General features: G+C 39.2%; 1 protein-coding gene across 1 annotated transcript in view; it reads right to left on the bottom strand.

Annotated features, from left to right (window-relative positions):
• Positions 1-23,166, bottom strand: part of nsfl1c (NSFL1 (p97) cofactor (p47)) — a 66,187-nt gene that overhangs the window by 16,061 nt on the left and 26,960 nt on the right. Inside the window, exons 2-4 of the mRNA XM_028812133.2 lie at positions 19,952-20,049; positions 19,197-19,271; positions 1,846-2,011 (exon numbers count right to left, since the gene is read on the bottom strand). Coding sequence (XP_028667966.1) covers positions 1,846-2,011; positions 19,197-19,271; positions 19,952-20,049 — 339 coding nt within the window. The remainder of the gene's footprint in view (positions 1-1,845; positions 2,012-19,196; positions 19,272-19,951; positions 20,050-23,166) is intronic.

The following is a 23,166-nucleotide window of genomic DNA, read 5'->3' as shown; positions in this document are numbered from 1 at the left end:
ATTACTGCTTGCCCAATATTAATATGGTAGACAAAGGTTTACCTGACCTTGGTCTGCACAATATTGCAACTCTCATTACAAAGTACTTTATGAAGACACTTTTAAGCTTTGTGGGTCTTGCTCTCTGTTACTGTCTTCCAAGGTCTAACCACAAAGCTCTCTCACTCAGTGTATTTATAGGCATCTTAATAACCCGGTTACTGACAGAAACCTGGTTTGTAAAATGCCATGTAAACCTTTATTCCAGTTACAGAAACCAGGTTATTGGTCTTGGAGAAACCTGGTTAACAGAGGTAGATTTCTCCATGAATATCCTGGTTATGTTGCCATGTAAACCCTTAACCAGGTTACAGTATTTCTGAAATCACTAACTTTACACTGAGGAGCTGAATGTGCAGAGCTAAGCTCAGCAGTACAATGCAAGGATCAAAGTTTGGCAACATGGCAAAAATAATGTGAATTTAGTAGTCCAATTGCTTTTTAAAGTAACGAGTAAGCCAACGCATTACTTATTATAAGTAAAAGTAGCTGTGTTTTCATTAGTTTAGTAGAACTGGGTACAAGGCAAGACATTCAAGTATTGGTGTGCCATTCCTTTGTGGAACTCAGTTTCACAGCCAAGCAAAAAATAGTGTGCAGTGTGCAATCCAGTAACAGAAACATATAAATAGAGTTAGTTTAGTTTTTAATTCAGCTATTTGCTATACGAGGTGCGATCCAAAAGTCCCCGGAATGCATTTATTCTGCAGCCAGAAGGGTTTGGTTATATCAATCGCCGCTAGATAGCAGTTCAAGTTGTCCTTGAGAGCTGTTATCACGCGTTATAACGTTAGCACAGTTGTTTTTCAAGTCGCATTTCTCGTTTAAACTTCGGTTGTGTCTGTGAAGGGTTGTTCGTGAAAATGAGTGATTTGAAAAAGCAAAGAGTGTGTGTTAAATTCTGTTTTAAACTGAGAAAAACAGCAAAAGAAAGCCATGAAATGTTGCAACAAGCATTCTACAGGGATGTTCTAAGGTATTTGCGAAATCGTCGCTGAACACGTCCTCAGATGTAGGCTGACAAGTCATTTCTTTTGCATCACGACAATGCACCAGCTCACACATCTCTTGGTTGTGCTCGAATTTTTGGCTTCTACAAAGTTTACTGCCATTCCCCACCCTCCGTACTGATTTAGCGCCGTCTGATTTTTTTTTATTGCCTAAGATGAAGATGAGGCTCAAGGGACGCAGATTTGAGACGGTAGAGGAGATTCAAGCGGTAACAACAGATGTCTTGAACACACTGACAAAAAACGACTTCCAGAGGTGCTTCGAAAGGTTAAAATCTTGCTGGGATTGGTATATCAACTCAGCGGGCGACTATTTTGAAGGAGCTGTTCACCATTAATTGTTATTTGGTGTGTATGCTTTTAAATAAATGCATTCCAGGAACTTTTGGATCGCACCTCGTAGATATGTTAAAAAAAAAAAAATTATGAGATTGGGTTACATTGCAGCCTTCGTACAACCTGTAACTCATCGGTGGCTCAGGTGGAGGATGTAAAAGGGGTGCAGATGTTATTTACTTCACAGCACATGAACAACAAAATGTACTATCATTTAATTTTTAATTTGAAAAGCTCTTTTTAGCGTTTATGTTCCTGTGCTGTTATTATGTTCCTGTCCTGTTATCAAGCATTTGAATATTTTGCATAACATTTTGTCATTTTGTATCATTATGCCTTTTGATAGAGTGCTGACTTAAAAGTACTATAAAAATAGGTCTTATTCAAATTTCCTTTACAGTTACTCTAAAATATTCCTATGACATAGAGAATTTAGGAAAAGAATCGTATTTGACCATACCCGTGCTCTACTAGATTCTCCAAGACCTTTCGAAGCCTTCTCCACAGGAACAGCTCCATGTTCTCTGGCCCCTTTAAATAAATCGTCTACTAATTCATTTGAACTTTTTTTCTTTGGAGGACCAACAATTTGCTGACCACTTCTTTCTGAGCCACCAGCATAAAATCTGTTGATTAGAAAAATGCAGTTTGTAAGTTATTACATTCAAATTCCACAATGGAACATGGCATTGAAGTGAAAAAAAATAGAGAATGAATAACATGCAGAATGTACTTACAGAAATTAAAGAGAATGAATTCTAACCTAACTGAATAGATGAGTGACAGGCCTGTACTCACAAAAGTTAACTCAAAAACAAATACACTTTGGAACAGCTAGTTGCGTATAGCAAAAGACACAGACTGAAATTGAAGATTGACTGATAAATTTGTCCAAGTTAAAGATCTAATGTCTGACTAGCCCTGGACTTTACAAAGTAAGATCATAGTTTAAGTTCTGGTAACAGTGGGGCAAATAGCAAATTACAATCCAAAGCCAGGCCAGCAGATTGAGAAATACAGATGTGGTTAACATTATTGGCACCATTGCACTTTATGTATGTAATGTACAAAATCTTGAGAAAAAAACTGGAAACATACTAACTTTATATCTCCATAATGTTTTAATAGAATGTGTAAAAAAAAAAAGATATTCATACAAATTAGATGTAAAAATTTCTAAGAGAAAAACAAAATTATGACCAGATCAAGATTACTGGCACCCTTCACTAATATTAGATTGCACAACCCTTGACAATGATGACAGCCTTTAAGTGTTTCTTGTAGCCATCTACAAGTTTCTTACATCTGTCTGTTGGCCATTACTCCCACTCTCCAACTGCAATTTTTTCCAGCTCATAAATGTTTCCAGGAATCCTTTTCTAAATTGCAGATTTCAACTATTTCTAAAAGTTGTCAACGGACTGTAATCAGGATTCATTACAGTTTAAAACTGTCCATTTAAGCCCCTTTACCCATTCTTTTGTAGCCTTGTATGTTTTGGGTCTCTCTATTATATAAAAAAAATCCTGGGACGAGACAAGACTTTTTAGCCTGGGATGAGACATGACTTTTTCAGAGAGATAATTTCACGTCCTGCGAGATGAGACTTTGTGCTAAGAGATTTAACCACACCCGGGGCCGGAAATAAAAGACAAACAGTAGATGACAAAGTAGAACACAAACAGTAGATGACAAAGTAAAACGTCATAATGAGGTTCAAAAACATTGCCGTGCTACACATTGAGAGCAGGTTAGAGATAATGAATACTAAAATTCGAAAGTCTCAAAAAAAATTATAGTAAAGATGGCATTAGCGCAAACAAACAGAAATTATTACTCGATGAAATAACAGAACAGCGAAAAGCAATCAAATATATGGACATAGGTGATATGACAGAAGTATATAAATGTTGTTAAGATTTAAACTTTAAGTTGGAGACTTGTAGATCGTCTAATTCATGATGCCATCAGGGAAAAATAGTGTTTCTTTCTAATAAAGAGGCGTATCCGCGAGAATTAAAAGATTTGTTGTTTGGTGAAAGTGAAATCCGCATACGCGAGCGGCACAGACACAAAGGCCGGGGGGTTGGCAAACGAAGCCCCCTAGTTTATCACATTTAGCTCCAAAATACATTGATAATCCTCTAACTTCACAATCCTTTCAATATGTTCAAGGGCTTCAAATCCTGAGGTAGTGAAACAACTACACAACATATTTAACTGTTGGAAGGATGTTCTTTTTCTTATAAGCTTCATTTCTTGTCCTATAAATGTATTGTTGATCTGCATTGCCACAGAGCTCCAGTTTGGTTTCATAAGTCCCCACAATATTTTACCAGGATTATGGTCTTTCAAGGTGGATTTGGTCAAAGATCAGGCATGCCATTTTATGTCAGTCTTTGAGCAGAGGGGTCCTCCTTGTTTCTTTGGCGAGTTAAACCTAGTTTATACTTGATGCTTCTGGGCTGAGCACAACTGCTGTGTGGTGAAAAGAACGTCAGATTTGAAGACACGGCCATGGATCCAAAATAGTGAATTATAAGGAGAGGTTGGATATGTGAGTGCCAGAATTATGAAAAAAGTGCTAAATGTGGCACAACAGGTCATCAAAACGCAAGGAAGACATGCAAAAACATTTGAAATGTATCTGCTCATCATGTAGGCCCCCCCACTCATGAGAAAAGTACACTCACTCCTCCCTCACTGCTTTTGGACAATAGGTCTGTCACTCCACCTTCTCTTTTTCTTCCCCTTAAAGTCAGTAATAGCACATTTCTACCATCAGCAGAGTCTCACATCCTCTGCTGTGACATTATTATTTATACAACACTGACTATACACCGCCACTTATTGACTAGAATATCAACACACTTATTGAAGGGACCACAACTTGTATGTGTGCAGTGCGTTCTGGCTTCACACTGTAAGTAAGGACTGGGGTTGGAGTAGTGGATTAGCAACAATACTTAAAATCTGTTATTATTGTTGGCAATTAACACCTGATATTTACTTCAGCTTTGAACTACAGCTCTTTGAAACAGACTGGTCTCACCCTGTGCTGTGTTGCAGTGGTTCACTGACCATCAAATTTTAACAAGGACTTTATTCAGGAATTCTCCAAATTTCTGGAAGGAATTACACCAAACTGAGACAAGCTTTTAACTCTCTGTGATTTTAATGTTCATGTGTGCTGCCCAAGTAAACCTCTGCTTGAACACTTTTTAAACTTTACTGATTCTTTTAACCTTGTTCAGTTTGTGAGAGGCCCAGCCCATCAACATGGACATACATTGGATCAAATGGTGTAAGCATACAATCTGTGCTGCTGGCTTTTCTGATCACCTGCCTGTTGTAACCGAGGCTTCCTTATCCCGCCAAACAGTCAATATTCGTAATCAGGCTTGCTGCTCTCGCACAATAAACCCCAGTACTGTCGACCAGTTTTCTACAGCGTTTATGAATGCTGTGTGAACATCATCAATATCATGTTCTGTTGAAGGTCAAGTGTTCAAACCCTAAACCTGATAAGTAATGCCTCTCGTAACCTTAGTCGGACATGTAGGTGTGCAAATCATAATTGGAAAAAAAAGACAAATTTCAGGTGTCTTATGATATTTTATGGGACAGTTTGCCAAATTACAAGAAACTTGTGAAATCTACAAGAACAACGTATTTTTCATACATTGCAAATAATTATTGTAGACCTACAGTTTTATTTAACACTATCTTTAAACCATTCGCTCCTGTTCTGTCAGAAAACTGGCGATTGAACACCTGAGCAAACACAGGAAGATGTGCGTAAAAAACAAAACAACACCGAAACCCAAAATGAGACATAATAATCATTGTCGAGAGAACGAGAGGGTCAAAACGGAAAGGACACACAAGAAAAGAGCACAATGATAAACTTTTGATTATTTCAGAGATTTGGCATCCACAGATCAGATAAGGATTTACCTTCATTGCCATGCTTTTATCCTGTTGTGTCAATTACGCATGATTCCAGGCCTCACAGGCCATGCCCCAATAACACTGGAAGCGGACCTAACAATTAAAATAAACATTGGTGGCCTTAGAGGACCCAAAATCACACTAAATCATGACCATTCCTACACGTCCTGACAAGTCATCAACAGTCTGCGAGGATCTTCTCAGATTTTTTGTTAAAACAATTGACGTTAGATCTAACATTACACCCTCTGTTGATGAGCCTTCTTGTCTGCTCTACATGCTCTGCTGTCTTTCATCAGTTTGAGCTTGTATCTCTTCCTTTTTTGGCAGACGTTATTTCACCTTAAACCCACAACCTGCCTGTCAGATACACAATTCCCTCTCACGTTCTTTAAGAATGTTTTTTTACATGATTGAGTCTAGTGTTTTGGACATTGTAAGTAGTGGTCTTAACACTGGTTAGGCAGCAGCCTTTTTTAAACAAGTTGTGGTGCAGGATCCCCTCAAGGTGGCTGGATATCATGGCCAGACTGTACACTGCTATTGTGAGTGCTATGCAGAGTGGAGGCAGAACCCTTCACGTTTTTCCCAGTTGATTCTGGGATTCGTCAGGGGTGTGTTCTTGCTCCTACTCTGTTCAGTGCTTGCATGGACTGGGTGTTGAGCAGTGTCGCAGGGTCTAGTGGCTGTGGGGCATCTTTTGTGAAGAGAGATTCACTAATCTTGACTTTGCCGAGATACCGTGATGTTCGCAGAGTCAATGGAGGCTCTGATTGGGGCTATCGAGAGAGACCAAGCAATGAGTGAGTGTCTGGACTTGTGAGTGTCCGGGATAAAGACCAAGATCCAGGCCTTTAACGACCTCTTGGGCACAGCCACTCTGTCTGCAGAGTGTCAACCTTGTCTCTGGAGACTCATCCTAGGAAATCAGTTGACAGATTGAAAGAGCATGGTGGGTAATGAGGTCGCTGGAAAGGGGTATGTGGTGCTCCCAATATCTTTGTAAAAGGACATAGGTCCAAGTCCTGGTGCTTCCTGTTTTGCTATATGGTTGTGAGACATGGATGCTATCCAGTGACCTTAGACAAAGACTGGACTCCTTTGGTACTGTGTCTTTCCGGAGAACTTTTGGGTACCGCAGGTTTGACTTTGTGTCGAATGAGTGGTTGCTCATGGAGTCCCAAATGAGGCACATTACCGCCATTGAAAGGAAGCATCAGTTAACGCACTACGGCCATGTGGCGTGATTCCCCGAGGTTGATCCGGCTTGCCAATAACGTTGACCACAATTGTAGCTTTTTACAATAATGTCATGAACAGCTGGAGAATCCAAATTATCTGATGGTTATCCTGCTGACCCCAAAGCTGTAAGCTGTTGTATTTTTTTGCACTATGTATTGCACATTTCTGTGTGATGGCGAATATTGTATTGTTTAATTTTACTTCTTTATCTTTGCATTATATTGTTACCAGGAAAGAACACATACAAGGAAAATGTCTTTGTACTGGTCACATAAGGCAAATAAAACATCGGCAAAAGACGAAAACATCTTTGCTGCAGCGCATGACCCAGCACGGATTGTAACACATGATGGAAAACCAGGGGTCACAAGCACAAAACATCTGTCAATGAAAATTAAACTTGCTTTGCTGAATTGGGAGAGACAGGATACTAAAACCTATCCAGGCTGCATTGGGCCTAAAGCAGAAAATAATAGACATATGCATAATAAGACAAAAAAGGTACTTGTTGATCATACAAACCCCGTTAAAATCATTTTAGGATTTGCCACCAAATGCCCAAATGGAGACAGAGGTGGAAACTGGTCTACAACATTTAAACTGATAGAATCAAGGCTTTGTGTTATGGGTACAGAAACTCAGTACGTAGCAAAGTATTAGGCATGCTCTGTGAAAACGAAAAAATGTGCATCATTGATACCACAGAGATGTCTTTCTAAATAAAGAAAAACTGAATTTCTTCTTCTGTTTGAATAAAATAATATTTAAAAACCTCTGTTAGAAATGCAAGGAGGAGAACACAATGATAAGAGATTAAGCACAGTTAACTGAACTGGCTGCATTTTATCGCTTAACAGGCCACTGCATACATTTTTCTAACTTGATAAGTTTATACAGTTTATTCAGATGAATTTAAAATTATTCAAGATGTTTTTTTTTTTTTAATGTCAAAATAGTTAAGCTTGTTTAATGACTTTATATACAGACAAGTTCTCCGATTCATAACTCCGTAATACAGAAATGCTTTTACAATTTTACTGCTTAACCTCATTTAAAATTAAACGTACTGATACAACACATGATAGTAATGTGCTATTCTTGCAATTGAGGGATAAAGAAGTTTTTTTATTAAATGAGAAAAGAGGAGTGAAATGACTTGACTGATGTCTCATGTTTAAATGTACTTTATTTATTTTTAAAATAATTATCCATTTGACTTTAACCTGGTAGTATACTAGAAAGTGTACAGTATAAAAGCTGCAACACATGTAGAGTATATGTGTTGCAGCTTTTATACTGTACACTTTCTAATATACTACCAGGTTAAAGTAAAATAAGCAAATGAAGTGATGAGTGCAACAACCCCCAGAGATACGATGGGGAACCATTTAGGAATCTGTTATATGCCATTATCAAGAATGCACAGCCTGCTAGAGCCAACAATTTAAACGCATGTGATAATATGGGAATTATATTAGAATATGTGAATTTCCCCTAGGGATTAATAAAGTATCTATCTATGGTGAACAGTGATCAAAACATAAAGAGCTAAACAATGTCAAGGATAAACAAAATTACCAAAGGAGGGTCACAGGCACCCAGGCTTTAGAATGATCGGTCTTCTGTTATAAGGGATGCTTCTTTTGTCTCAGCATGCAAAACAATGAAGACCTGATACTTCAGGTCTAATAAAGAAACGTAAGCTACTTATTTATGTGCAGCAAATATGACCAGCTGATCTTCTTGGTATTCAGCTATAGCAATTGGTGCTACTACCATATTTATGTGAATTTCCCCTTGGGATTAATAAAGTATCTATCTATCTATTATATAGTGCCTTTCATATCTATCTATCTATGGTGAATGTGGATTTCCTGCAACAAAATGCAGTACATAAGTTCTACGTTAGTACTTTTTATTCTGCAAAAAAGACCACCTGTTTAAAAATACAAGACATGCAATGGGTGTTAAAGTGCATAATGATGGTACTTTAAGCAGAGGAAAATATATGTGTAACTATTCTGTGGGTAAATAGTCATGTGAAAAAGAGTACACCACATGGAAATTGTTGACTCTTTCCAAAATATCTAAACAGGCAAACATTAGATCTTCATGCAAACCGTGCCTACAGATTAACAGTGATATACTTCATCAAATGACATAAGATTGGCGCGGTGCATTCATTCTCATAATTTAAATGAAGACCAAAAATGCAGGTTAGTCTTGTGGAAAAAGCAAGTCCACCGCTATATTTATCACTACTTCAAATCTTTAAAATTTGTAATCAGGTGTTCCAGATTAGGCACCAATGGTCAGAACCTCCTTAGGGAGTATGCAGGTGAACCCTACCTTATTTAAGCTGCAGATATCTATGGTGTCCTGTTCTCTTTGCTATTGACACATGTGTGTGTTGTTCTGATGCCAAGATCAAAAGAGCTCTCTAATGCCCTCAGAAAGAAGGGTGTGTGGAGTCTGGCATGGGATTTAAAAAGATCACCAAACTATTTGAAATCAATCATTCCATTGTAACGAAAATTACCTACAACTGCTAATACGTCCAGGATAGGCTGGCCCAGACATTTACTGCAGGATCTGTAGGTAACTCCTGCAAAAGTAGATGCTAAAGTGCATACATCTTTAATCAGAAAAAGAATGAGAAAATGTAACCTTCACATGAGGTGTTCCAAAAAAAAAAAAGCCCCTACTGTCTAAAAAGAACATTAGAGTAAGGCTACAGTGTGCCATTGAGCATCTAGGTAAAACCAGGCCATCTTGACAGATGAGTCATAGTTGGAGTTGTATGCTCACTGACATGTTTGGCGCAAACCGAAGACAGCATTTCAGAAGAACTTCATAACAACTGACAACTGTGAAGCATGGAGGAGGAAATGTTTTAGTTTGGGGTTGCTTTGCTGCCTCAGGAACGGGGAAGATTTGCAGTCATAAAGTCAACTATGAAATCTTCACTATATCAAAGTCTACTTGAGGAGAATGTGAAACCATCTGTCCAGAAGCTGAAGTTGAACTGGAAATGGACCTTTCAACATGATAATGATCTGAAGAGAGCTACGGACTGACCTACTCAAAGGTCTGATTTGAATCCTACTGAAATGTAGGGGGATTTGAAATGGACAGTACATGCAAGAAAACCAACAAACATCTTGCCACTGAAGGAATTTTGCATGGAAGTGTACTTAAAAATGATAAGAGTCGATGTTAGACTGCTTACACTGTTTACAGTTATGCAAAACCCCTACAAGAAGTCATTTCTGCTAAAGGGGGCAATACCAGCTTCTGAGGCTATGGGTACAATGGGCGGAGTGGTGGCTCTGAGGCTAGGGATCTGCACTGGCAATCGGACGGTTGCCGGTTCGAATCCCGTAAATGCCAATAGGGACTCTGCTCTGTTGAGCCCTTCAGCAAGGCCCTTAACCTGCAATTGCTGAGCGCTTTGAGTAGTGAGAAAAGCGGTATATAAATGCAAAGAATTATTATTATTACACAATTATATTTTCTCCAGTAGACCATTACATTTATTGGTGGCAAATGGCAAATTTTCCTTTGTTTTTAGTCAAGTACAATAAAGTCAACAACTGTCATAGAGTATACTTAATTTTTCATATGAATGTATAAGCTTACCATTTATTTTAAAAATGTACAAGAAGCTTCAGGGAATTCTTAGAGGAGGAGGTTGGGAGCATGCACTGATTACAGCTCATTGCCAAACCCACCACACAGTGAACCACCCAGACTGAGATCCAAATGCAGCCGTGCAATGGGTGACACCTCAGCACCACATTGAACAGCGTGAGGTTTTTTTTACAGTGGCTGGAGTGCCAATCCTGCCACCACTCGTCACATTTTCCCTGCAAGTTGGAGGAATTGTTTGCAGGGCAGGAGGCAGATTAACGTCATACATAATCTTTCACAGATCACAGAATCATTTGAAAAAAAATCATCTTTTTTTCATTTATTTTGACTTTCCTTCCACACTAAAACTGTGTTTCAACAGCTGAAAATAAACTTTTTTGAAAATGCTCCCCAAATGTATACATTTAAAAGAACTGGGTCTTGTGTAGCAGCATGGATGGGGAAAACTGAGCTTTCTGAAAATGCTGAGACATGTTTATCTTGTGATGCAGCATCGACTTTAGTTTTGCTGTGATAATGTACTTCGTGATCTTATTTTTACTGTGGGGATAGTCCTACCTTTTTTGTATCTGCTGACTTGTACTGTGCCTTGAAACATTTGAATATTTATTTTGCCAAGATTCACCATCTATATTTACACAGCTTTGGGTAACCTATACTCATTTGAAATTTTAAAAGCAGTTGTACAAAACGACAGATCCAGTTTACTTTTTTCTTCAAGTGCTTTTTGGTTTCCTTATGCTTTCAGCATTGTGATTTACTTTGACTTTGCTGCATAAACAAACATTGCTTATGGTCGACAAACCTCACATGTCTGACATTTCACCAACGATATGAAAATTTCTCTGTGGATGAAAAACTTTTGAAACAAAAACGTTCTCAAATTTATCACCATTACTTTGGACTAAGCCCTTCTCTGTGGTTTCTACAATGTGAGCCTGAATTATGAATTGGCACAAAATAAATATAAACAGCACAATAATATACATTCTTCACCATACAAATATCTACAACAACAAGAAAGCAAGAGAAATCAGAGGCTATAAATTATTGGGATTTTCAGAAAAAAATCTAAATAATTTGGGCTAAAAGATGCAATGTTTACTAGAATAGCGTATTCATGAAACAAAGTTGAATATAGTTCATTCCTTAAAGAACATTTATTTAATGAACATTTTCATGAAGGTGCCATACTTGCTTATTCCTACTGTGAAAGAAAACACAAACTTTGTATGTTATACTGTATATGACTCAGGCGCCGCCGTGAGTGGCAGCCTTTCCAGCAGTTCCGTGTATGACTTTATCTTTCTACCTTTTTCTCTATTTTACTGATCACTCCTACCACTTTCTTTTATGTGGACTTGTTCCCTGGACACTTTTTACTACTTGGACATGGATTTTTACACGCCGAGAGTCGTCTATTTAGGTAGTCAACTTCCAGCTCTGAGAACAAAGTCTTGTGCCAGTGTGGTTCCCTATTTACCTGACGAGGTAAGAAGGTCATATCGTGGCAGCAGAGCCAGCGTTAAGCTAAAAGCTAAGAGGCTAGCGAGAAAGTGGCGATACAAGCCTTCGGTGCCTTCTGTGATCCTGGGAAATGTGAACTCACTATCAATTAAGATCGACGAACTGGCTGCACTGGTGAGAAATGTCAGGACCTACAGAGAATGCAGCTTGTTGTGTTTTTGTGAAATGTGGCTAACAACTAGCATCCCAGATGCTAATGTGGAGCTACCAGGGTGTAGCACAGTAAGAGCGAACAGAGACACAAATACATGCAGGAAGCGGAAAGGAGGAGGACACGCTCTCTATGTGAATACAAGGTGGTGCAACTCTGGACATGTAAATGTCAAAATCTCCACTTGCTGCAGAGACATCAAACTGTTGGCCGTAAGTTTGCGTCCCTATTACTTGCCCAGAGAGTTTGGACACGTCATTGTTGTTATTGTTTACATCCCTCCTTGGGCGGCCGTGGAGATAGTGGGTGACATCATCCATTCCGCTGTTGCTAAACTACAAATGCAGCACCCAGAGGTGCTTGTGCTAATTGCTGGAGACTTTAACCATGTGACGCTGGACAAAACATTACCTGCCTTCTCCCAGTATGTGGATTGTAACTCACGGGGAAATAAGACTATTGACTTACTGTATGCAAAGAAAGACGCATACAGTGCCACCCCGCTGCATGCGCTTGGGAAAGCAGATCATAACCTAGTTCTGCTTCAGCCTCACTACAAACCAAAAGTGAGGGAGCTGCCTTTTGAAACAGAAGAAAGGGGCTTTTAAAGGCAGTGATCAGAATGAGCTCAAGTGCGTGCAGAAGGAACTTCGAGACCAGCTCAGGGCAGCGAAGGAGCAGTACAGGAGAAAGCTGGAGCAGAAGTTGCAGAATAACAGCATGAAGGAAGTGTGGGATGGGATGAAGATCATCACTGGCTGCAGCTTGAAGTGGGGTGCCACCATCAAGAGAGACATGGAGAGAGCAAACCAGATGAACAACTTCTTTAACAGGTTTGACCACCCTAACCCACTCTCACCTCGGAGTACTGCACCCTCCACCCATCCTTCTGCTGATACCAGCATAGGAGATACAACCCCACCCACAATTACAATTAATTGTGAATTTCCCCTTGGGATTAATAAAGTATCTATCTATCTATCTACAGAAGCCCAGGTGAGCAGAGAGCTGAGGAGACTTCATGCCAGCAAAGCAGTGGGTCCAGATGGAGTATCGCAACAACTGCTGAAGGTCTGTGCATCGGAGCTGGGGGGTCCTCTACAGCGCATTTTCAACCTGAGCCTGGAACAGGGGAGAGTCCCGAGGCTTTGGAAAACATCTTGCATCACCCCAGTCCCAAAGGTTTCACGTCCTAGTGAGCTGAATGACTTCCGGCCTGTCACTCTGACGTCACATGTGATGAAGACCATGGAGCTGCTGCTGCTTCACCACCTGAGGTCACAGGTTCGCCATGCCCTCGACCCTCTGCAGTTCGCATACCAGTAGAAGGTGGGAGCAGAGGATGCCATCATCTATACAGTTAGGTCCATAAATATTTGGACAGAGACAACTTTTTTCTAATTTTGGTTCTGTACATTACCACAATGAATTTTAAATGAAACAACTCAGATGCAGCTGAAGTGCAGACTTTCAGCTTTAATTCAGTGGGGTGAACAAAACGATTGCATAAAAATGTGAGGCAACTAAAGCATTTTTTTTAACACAATCCCTTCATTTCAGGGGCTCAAAAGTAATTGGACAAATTAAATAACTGGAAATAAAATGTTAATTTCTAATACTTGGTTGAAAATCCTTTGCTGACAATGATAGCCTGAAGTCTTGAACTCCTGGACATCACCAGATGCTGGGTTTCCTCCTTTTTAATGCTCTGCCAGGCCTTTACTGCAGCGGCTTTCAGTTGCTGTTTGTTTGTGGGCCTTTCTGTCTGAAGTTTAGTCTTCAACAAGTGAAATGCCTGCTCAGTTGGGTTAAGATCAGGTGACTGACTTGGCCATTCAAGAATTTTCCACTTCTTTGCTTTAATAAACTCCTGGGTTGCTTTGGCTGTATGTTTTGGGTCATTGTCCATCTGTATCATGAAACACCGCCCAATCAATTTGACTGCTGTATTTAGCTGGATTTGAGCAGACAGGATGTCTCTGAACACCTCAGAATTCATTCGGCTGCTTCTGTCCTATGTCACATCATCAATAAACACTAGTGTCCCAGTGCCACTGGCAGCCATGCACGCCCAAGCCATCACACTGCCTCCACCGTGTTTTACAGATGATGTGCTATGCTTTGGATAATGAGCTGTTCCACGCCTTCTCCATACTTTTTTCTTGCCATCATTCTGGTAGAGGTTGATCTTGGTTTCATCTGTCCAAAGAATGTTTTTCCAGAACTGTGCTGGCTTTTTTTAGATATTCTTTAGCAAAGTCCTTTCTATTTTTGAAGCTTATGAGTGGCTTGCACCTTGCAGTGCACCCTCTGTATTTACTTTCATGCAGTCTTCTCTTTATGGTAGACTTGGATATCGATACGCCTACCCCCTGGAGAGTGTTGTTCACTTGGTTGGCTGTTGTGAAGGGTTTCTCTTCACCATGGAAATGATTCTGCAATCATCCACCACTGTTGTCTTCTTCTGTGGACGTCCAGGTCTTTTTGCGTTGCTGAGTTCACCAGTGCATGCTTTCTTTCTCAGGATGTACCAAACTGTAGATTTTGCCTCTCGTAATATTGTAGCAATTTCTCGGATGGGTTTTTTCTGTTTTCGCAGCTTAAGGATGGCTTCTTTCACCTGCATGGAGAGCTCCTTTGACCGCATGTTGTCTGTTCACAGCAAAATCTTCCACATGCAAGCACCACACCTCAAATCAACTCCAGGCCTTGTATCTGCTTAATTGATAATGACATAACGACGGACTTGCCTACACCTTCCCATGAAATAGCCTTTGAGTCAATTGTCCAATTACTTTTGAGCCTCTGAAATGAAGGGATTGTGTTAAAAAAATGCTTTAGTTGCCTCACATTTTTTTGCAATCGTTTTGTTCACCCCACTGAATTAAAGCTGAAAGTCTGCACTTCAACTGCATCTGAGTTGTTTCATTTAAAATTCATTGTGGTAATGTACAGAACCAAAATTAGAAAAAGTTGTCTCTGTCCAAATATTTATGGACCTAACTGTATGCTACACCGATCCCTCTCCCATTTGGACAGTGGCAGTGGTGCTGTAAGAATTATGTTTCTGGACTTCTCTAGTGCCTTCAACACCATCCAACTTCTGCTCCTTAGGGACAAGCTGACAGAGATGGGAGCAGATTCATACCTGGTGGCATGGATCGTGGACTATCTTACAGACAGACCTCAGTATGTGCGTCTAGGGAATTGCAGATCTGACATTGTGGTGCAGACCTATAAATATCTGGGAGTGCAGCTGGATGATAAATTGGACTGAACTGCCAACACTGATGCTCTGTGCAAGAGAGGACACAGCCGACTATACTTCCTTTGAAGGCTGGCGTCTTTCAACATCTGCAATAAGATGCTGCAGATGTTCACACATTTAGCAGAAGCTGTTTTTACATATTAAACGGGATGTTAACATTAACATTTTGAAAGCCAAACCTTCATTTTCAACAGTTCTGTTTCTATTTTCCTCTATATATTTTGAGCTTATGCCATAGATTGTAAATGAGACTAAGGTCAATACTTTGACTGGGACACTAAGGTTCGTCCACTTCTTTTGCCCCAGACAAGTGCAATATTGCTCTAAAAGTGTGCTTTGGTCAATTGTCCTGTTCAAGCTTTAAATTATCAGTCAGTTTATGTGGTTTCTAAAAGATGGATACAGATCTTTATCCTGTTTATTTTATTTCTCAGTAGTGTGCCCTATACATCTTTCTGCCAATTCTGAAAGATTGGCCGTCACTGCTTCTGAAAAGTATTCCCATAAAATGGTGCTCCTGACACAGTGCTCAACTGTTGGGCTGATGTGACCTGGTTAATATGTAGTGTCTGATCTGCACCACCCAAACTGCTTAGCACTCAAGCCAAAAATACCACTTTAGTCTCAGAACACACTTTTATGGACAGTTATTTTTTTCTTTCTTCTCATTCTTATAAATAGCCCCTCTTTGTGGAACAACCTGATGGTTTGTTTAGATACATCCGCAACTGTCTTAATTAGTGGCACTAACTTCTGATCATTGACTCTGCAGTTGCTTCCCCAAGAAGTACCTTTGTTTAGAACAACTTACTTAAGAGGGAACGGCAGTAGTTTTGGACACTCTCCACTCCTTAATGGTGGACTGCATCAAGCTCTGAGGGACGTTCCATCCTTCTAAAATGGTTATGTACCCTTCATTTACGTGGCTTGTGCTTCTCCATAGTCAGATCTCTGACTCAGAATGTTCTTTTGTCTTCATTTTCAACATTTCCTTTGAAAGTCTCTACCATACATGGGGACCTTACAGAGAAAGAGGGGATTTATCTTCAGATTTGAGGATTTCAGTTACAAAGGGGATGAATGCTTTTCTAAGTCTCATGATTCCCATTTCGTGCAAACTATTTAAAAGTTGTTGGCATTTCCATTTGAAGTGACACAGTGCATAAAGCTTCCACAGACCACCCAAAAAAATTCCAAATTCCAAATGCAAAACAGGTGCAACATAAAATGAAAAAAACACATGACAGGACTGAAAACATTTTTGAAACCTGCTCTAAATTAATATTTAATACCTTTTTAATATATATAATTCCTTAAATGTGCGGTTATTTTTTTTTTTTAATTTTGCTTCATAAATGGTCTCCTTATACTAAATCTAACAAAGACCCTACAGTTTTTTTTTTTTTAAACACCTTATAATTAGAATACAAGGGACATTCATAAAGTTTCAGTGCTTTTTTTTTTTAACTCATTTATTAAGAATTTCAAAAACAAACGACATCACTAGGGTGTTATTTAATTCAATTAATGCGGCCATTCCCCCTCATTCTGTGACGGGATTAAATAGTACCGTGCTTTCATGTGCACGGTTTCTTTCATTCTTTGTCAGTAAAATTGATACAATCCGCTGTTTTATTGTTCCAACTGGCTGTGAACTTCCTACTGTTAATCATGGCATTGTCTTGGAATCTTTTGATCTTGCCTCACTTTCACAGTTAAAAAGTACTATTGACACCCTTAAAGCTACTCTCAGTCCTCTTGATATTGTACCACCACGCCTCGCAGTGGAAGCCTTGACATTTTGGGTCCATCTTTACTAGCCATTATCAATGATTCTATTAGTGAGGGAGTTGTGCCCTCATTTTTTAAACATGCTGTGGTGCGTCCCTGTCTAAAAAATGCAAAATTACATCCTGGAGTTTTAGCCAATTTTTGCCCGATTTCCCAATTGCCATTTCTGGCTAAAATATTAGAAAGAATTATTTATAATCAATTGGTTGATCACCTTAACTCCGATAATTTATTTGAGATCTACCAATCTGGCTTTAGGTGTTATCGTGGTGGTGAGACGGCCCTCCTGAAAGTATTCAATGACATCTCTATCATTACTGACTCAGGTGGCGCTGCAGTCCTTGTCCTCCTGGACCTGTCCGCTGCCTTTGACACTACTGACCATGAGATGTTGCTGTTGTAGCTTGAACATCCTGTTGGGCTTAAAGGGGCTGCTCATAACTGGTTCAGGTCATATCTAATTGGTAGACACCTTTCAGTGACTTTAAATTCCTCTTTTCCGTCTACTGCTCCTCTTAAATGTGGTGTTCCTCAGGGATCCATTTTGGGTCCTATTTTATTCTCTATATACCTTCACCCTATTGGAGCTATTTTTAGGAAATCTAACATTTCTTTTCACTGCTATGCTGATGATACACAGGTTTATATTCCCATCTGCAACTCTGCAATGAATCAACCGCACAACTGTCTTTTTGAACTAAGATCCTGGATGGCTAATAATTTTCTTGATCTGAATCAAAATAAAATGGAGGTGCTTCTAGTGGGTCCATCAGCTAAAGGCCAAATTGGTCTTGGACTGCTCGGCTCTTTCTCTGTCTTTTGAAAAACCTCAAGTCCGCAATCTTGGTGTTATCTTTGACAGTAACCTCTCTTGAGAAACAGATTAATTCTGTAGTTAACAGTTGCTTTTTCCAGCTTCGTCTTTTAGGTATGATCAAGCCTTTTTTATCTTCTAGGGATCTTGAGAAAGCTACTCATGCTTTTATCTTTTTTCGCCTTGATTACTGCAACTTGCTATATTCTGGGATTAGCAAATCCCTGATACGTGGGTTACAGTTGGTCCAGAATGCTGCCGCTCGCTTTCTGGTTGGGGCAAGAAAGTCTGATTCTGTTTCTCCAATATTAGCTTCTTTACACGGGCTGCCTTTCAGTTTTCGAATTGATTTTAAAATCTTGTTCCTAGTTTTGAAATCTTTACATGGGCTTGCTCCTGCCTATTTATCTGAATTGTGTGCTTTACACCAGCCATCTAGAGTGCTTAGATCTTCTGGTCAGTTGTCTCTTGTTGTCCCTCGTACCAAGTGTAAAACTAAGGGGGACAGACAGGGCTTGTGCAGCTGCTGCTCCTCGCCTGTGGAACTCTTTACCTCATCACATAAAGGAGTCGTCTATAATTGAACTGTTCAAAACAAGATTAAAGACTCATTTGTATTCACTTGCTTTCCGTGACCTTCAGTAATACTGATGGTTTCATCATTGTGATTATGTAACATTACTTCTATTTATTATTTATTTATGCTAATTTATTTTATTTCTATTTATGTAATTTATGTTAATTGTATGTTTTTTTCTTCTTTTATTGTAAAGCACTTTGGCCAAAGTATTCCTATGTTGTTTTAAATATGCTATAAAAATAAATTGACACTGACTGACATTTTCTACATAGTCACCTTACTTTGCGATGAAATTCTCCTAACATCGTACCAACATTTTAATGCCATCAGAAAAAAAAAAGTTTTTGGTTGAGTGTGTAGCCATTGATGCACCTCTGCTTTCACATCAGGGTTATTTCTTCATTCCTCATGGTTGTGACTGTAACTGGACGTCTGGAGCGCTTTGCATCCGTCACACTAGTACAGCCATTTTCAAACATTTCAATCTACTCATAGACAACTCTATGAGAGAGAACTTTACCCCCATATTGAGCAAACAGGCAGAGATGAATTTGTGCTCCCGGCACACCTTCTGCCCACAAAAAGCATAGGACAGAACGCTGTTCCTCTTTGGTGCAATTTAAACGTTTCACAGCCATCTTCACCACAGGGTAACAACTCTTATACTAAACTGCAAGGGCAGTCAGCTTGCCACACAGCACTAGTCACATGACACTCTCAGACTCGACCAATTACTATTCCTCCCACCTTCACCGTTTCCAACAAAAATATAAAAGTGCGGAAACTTTGTGAATGTCCCTCGTACAATATATAATTTTATTTTTGTCTCCTCTCACCTTTGACCCTCTTCTTCGTCACTTTCTTCCTCTGCCTCAGGCATCAGATCTCTGAAAGAAGTTACTCTGTGTTCACTGAAAAGTAAAAATAAATAAAATAAATAATTTTGCGAGTTGAGACAGTTCCAGATCATACAAGTGCACTCCATTATTTGGACAGTGACAAATTCTTATTACAGTGCCTCTCTTTTCAAATATACTGGTGCTGAAACGAAACAAAGGATACGAGTTTTTAGCGCAGAATTTCAGCATTGAATTGAGGACATTTAAAAAGGGAAAAAGGTATGGGAATTACAATAATTTTTTAATGTAGTCCCCCATACACACTAATAACAATTATGTCACTGTCCCAATCCTTATGGGCTGCACTGTAAGCTAACGATAGACAGATAGATATTCATATAGATAGATAGATATTCATTTTAGTGTAGTAGGCAGGATAGATAGACAGATATTCATTTTAGGGTAGTAGGCAGGATGGATGGATGGATGTATAGATGGATAGATAGATACTTTATTAATCCCAAGGGGAAATTCACATAGCAAACCAAACTGGTCTCTTTTAACAAACAGCTTCATTGTTACATTTAGGAGCTGTTATAATCAGACAACAACATGTCCCTGTTACAATTTTTTGCTAAAAGGAAAAAAAAAAAAATCAAAATCAAATTCTATGCAGACTGACTTGTAACAACACATCTAAAACTGATCAAAGGCAAAATTATTTTAAATTTGTGCCAGACAGACAGACTTACCTAGGAACAGTCGGCCTTGGCACAGCAATGGGCTCTGGTTGGGGAAGTGTGACAATATCGTCATCAGCTCCATCTTCAAAAAAGCTCGCAATGGCAAGCTGAAACAGCAGAAGGCAAAATATTTTATATATTGAATTGAAAAATATGAAGATTAAATAACAGAATCTGTTAAAGAATAACTGAAAGCAAAACTTCCATTCATAACATTATTGGATATATTTTGTAAAATGTTCGTCAATATAGAATACCATTTGTGCCAAAATGAAATGGTAATTATGAAATAAATATTCATATGAAAAACTACAGTGATCCATATAAATAAGGTAATACATCTTGAAAAGAATGAATAATTGAATCAAAAATCATTTAATTATAATGAAATACATCATTTTATTATTGTTCAATAATGTTCTGAAGTTACTTTATATTTAACTGCTGCAGATTTTATTTCTGAAAGACTTTTTTAATGCCAGTACCATTTATTCCAAAGTGCCTCTTTCAATGATGGTGTTGTCACTTGCCAATCAAGGCAAACACCAACAGGCTTGACCAATTCCTATCACTAAATCCCTTGCTGTCACTTACTTTTACCTGATTGCTGGCAACAGGCTACTAAAGAGCATTAGCACTACTGGCAAAGACTTGACAGTTGGCTGGGGGCAGTTAAGAGTTAGTTTGGCAGACAAAATAGAAAGAGAACTGATGATAAGTTGGAAATGCTCAGGCATTTGATGGAGAAGTCACTAGCAGTTTAACACTGACAGAGCACCAAGTCTACACAGAAAAAAACACATGCACGCACTGATGGAATGCCCATGCGGACAAGGTGCTCAATTGATCTTGGACTACTCAGGACATGAACATTTTGAAAAGGACTTATTCATCTATGCATTCCCAATATATCGTAAATTCATCTTAAAATGTCACCATGATCGCAATCCATCAGACATGGACATTACCACCAGCTTGTAGAACATTTAAAAAGACAGGTGGAGGAGAGATAAATAGCATAAATAGAGGATAAATAGCATCCCTATATAGGAGTAGTGGGTTTGTTCTTTGTGGACTGTGGTGAGAGAAAAAATTACAGAGAGCAACACATGACAAATAGTGATCAGAGATACAGTACTAGCAGCATTACTTTCAGGAGGGGGATCTACCTGTGTCTTTTCCACAGAGGGGATTTGTTGTTTTACAAGGCATTCTCTAGGATTATAACAGCAGAAAAGTATAACTAGGTTGTTAGGCTTTTACAGCACTGTTAGGACCACAAGATAAGAAGGATGGCTGAAACATCACCAGTAACTGTCAAGGATTGCTTTATTGTATGAGCTCCCATGGATGTTAATTCAGCACTTCCATTCTTCCGTTGTTTGGCCACAGGAGACGCCACTGTGAGTGATCAAGATCTTTGGGTGTCAAGTGCTATCCAGCAGTGGAAGATCCCACTCGCGCAGTCTCCTTGTTATCCACCATTCTTAGAGGGGAGGTCTGTCTCACAGCTATCATGGGTCCTTCTCATGTCACTCATCGGTTGAGGCTCCATTCCAAACCCAGCTCAGCTGCTTTACATAACTCAGCTTTGTGGTTTCCGTCTAGGTCTATTGTTACAGTTCAGTTTTTTTTTTTTTATCATTTATCAAACACATCCATTGTTTGACAGTTCAATTATCTCTATATATTTTGTATGCAAAACTAATACCGCAGCTCCTATTTCTCTATTTCTGTCATTGCCAGTGTGAATGTTAAGAAAAGTGGTGCTAAATATATCTGTCAGTCTATGAACTACAATCAAGTCAAAGTAATTAAAAGGAAATAACAAACCAATAGGAATGAGGCTCAGCCCGTTGGTCTTGATTCACAAGTTATGAAACCTTCATGAGAAAGAAGGCATTCTGAAATAAACAGCAAGGACATTAAAACATCCATCCATCCATTTTCCAACCCGCTGAATCCGAACACAGGGTCACAGGGGTCTGCTGGAGCCAATCTCAGCCAACACAGGGCACAAGGCAGGAACCAATCCCGGGTAGGGTGCCAACCCACCGCAGGACGGACATTAAAACAGCAATTTAGAAATCTGCCATTTGGAAAAGGGCCACCGTTCATTTCAAAATGGACTTACTTTTAAATACCGTTTTTATCTAACCCTCCATTAATTAATTATAGGATAGCAGCTTCACTGAGCCAAAATAAAATGATAACATTAGGTGGCTTTTATGTAACTCTACATTTATTTCATAATTTAATGACTTGTGTATGCATATACAAATATATCTGTACTTTTTCAAGTGATTATTCCCTTCATAATTGCCACTTACTTATATCACTTTGGTATAAATGGAATTACATACTTCTGAATTAAAATAAGGAAAGTAATAAACCAAAATGGAGAAACAGACCACATGAGACTCTACTAAAAACTGTGGATGTTGGAATATAACTACTTAATTGGCTTTACTTACTTGGCTTCTTAACAGTTTAATACTAACTGGTCTACATCAGTATTCATTTTTGATACTTTGATGATTTACAGAAATGAGAAGCCCAACAATGGCATGGTGGCACAGTGGTAGCACTGATGCCTCGCAGTTAGGAGACCTGGGTTCATTTACCGGGTCCTACCTGCGTGGAGTTTGCATGTTGTCTGCATGGGTTTCCTCCCACAGTCCAAAGACATGCAGGTTAGGTGCATTGGCGATCCTAAATTGTCCCTAGTGTGTGCTTGGTGTGTGTGTGTGTGCCCTGCGGTGGGCTGGTGCCCTGCCTGGGGTTTGTTCCTGCCTTGTGCCCTGTGTTTGCTAGGATTGGCTAAAGCAGCCCCTGTGACCCTTTGTTAGGATATAGCGGGTTGGATAATGGATGGATGGAAGAAGCCCAACAAACATTTTTCAGATAAACAACTTGTATAAAAGAAAAAAAAAGTGTTCAAAATACACCTTTACCCAAGGTAAGCTAAAAAAGTAAGTACAATGCACCTGAGAGTTGACAATAAATTAAACGGTTTTGCAAAGTAGAATTTGAAGGCAAAGAAACAGATAGTCAACACGAGGATGACACAAGAAAGGGGCAAAATAGCAAAGGTATACAGTGCATCCGGAAAGTATTCACAGCGCATCACTTTTTCCACATTTTGTTATGTTACAGCCTTATTCCAAAATGGATTAAATTCATTTTTTTCCTCAGAATTCTACACACAACACCCCATAATGACA

This window comes from Erpetoichthys calabaricus, chromosome 10 (genome assembly GCF_900747795.2).
Source record: "Erpetoichthys calabaricus chromosome 10, fErpCal1.3, whole genome shotgun sequence".
Lineage (NCBI taxonomy): Eukaryota > Metazoa > Chordata > Cladistia > Polypteriformes > Polypteridae > Erpetoichthys > Erpetoichthys calabaricus.
This window is presented reverse-complemented; position numbering and strand designations above follow the sequence as displayed.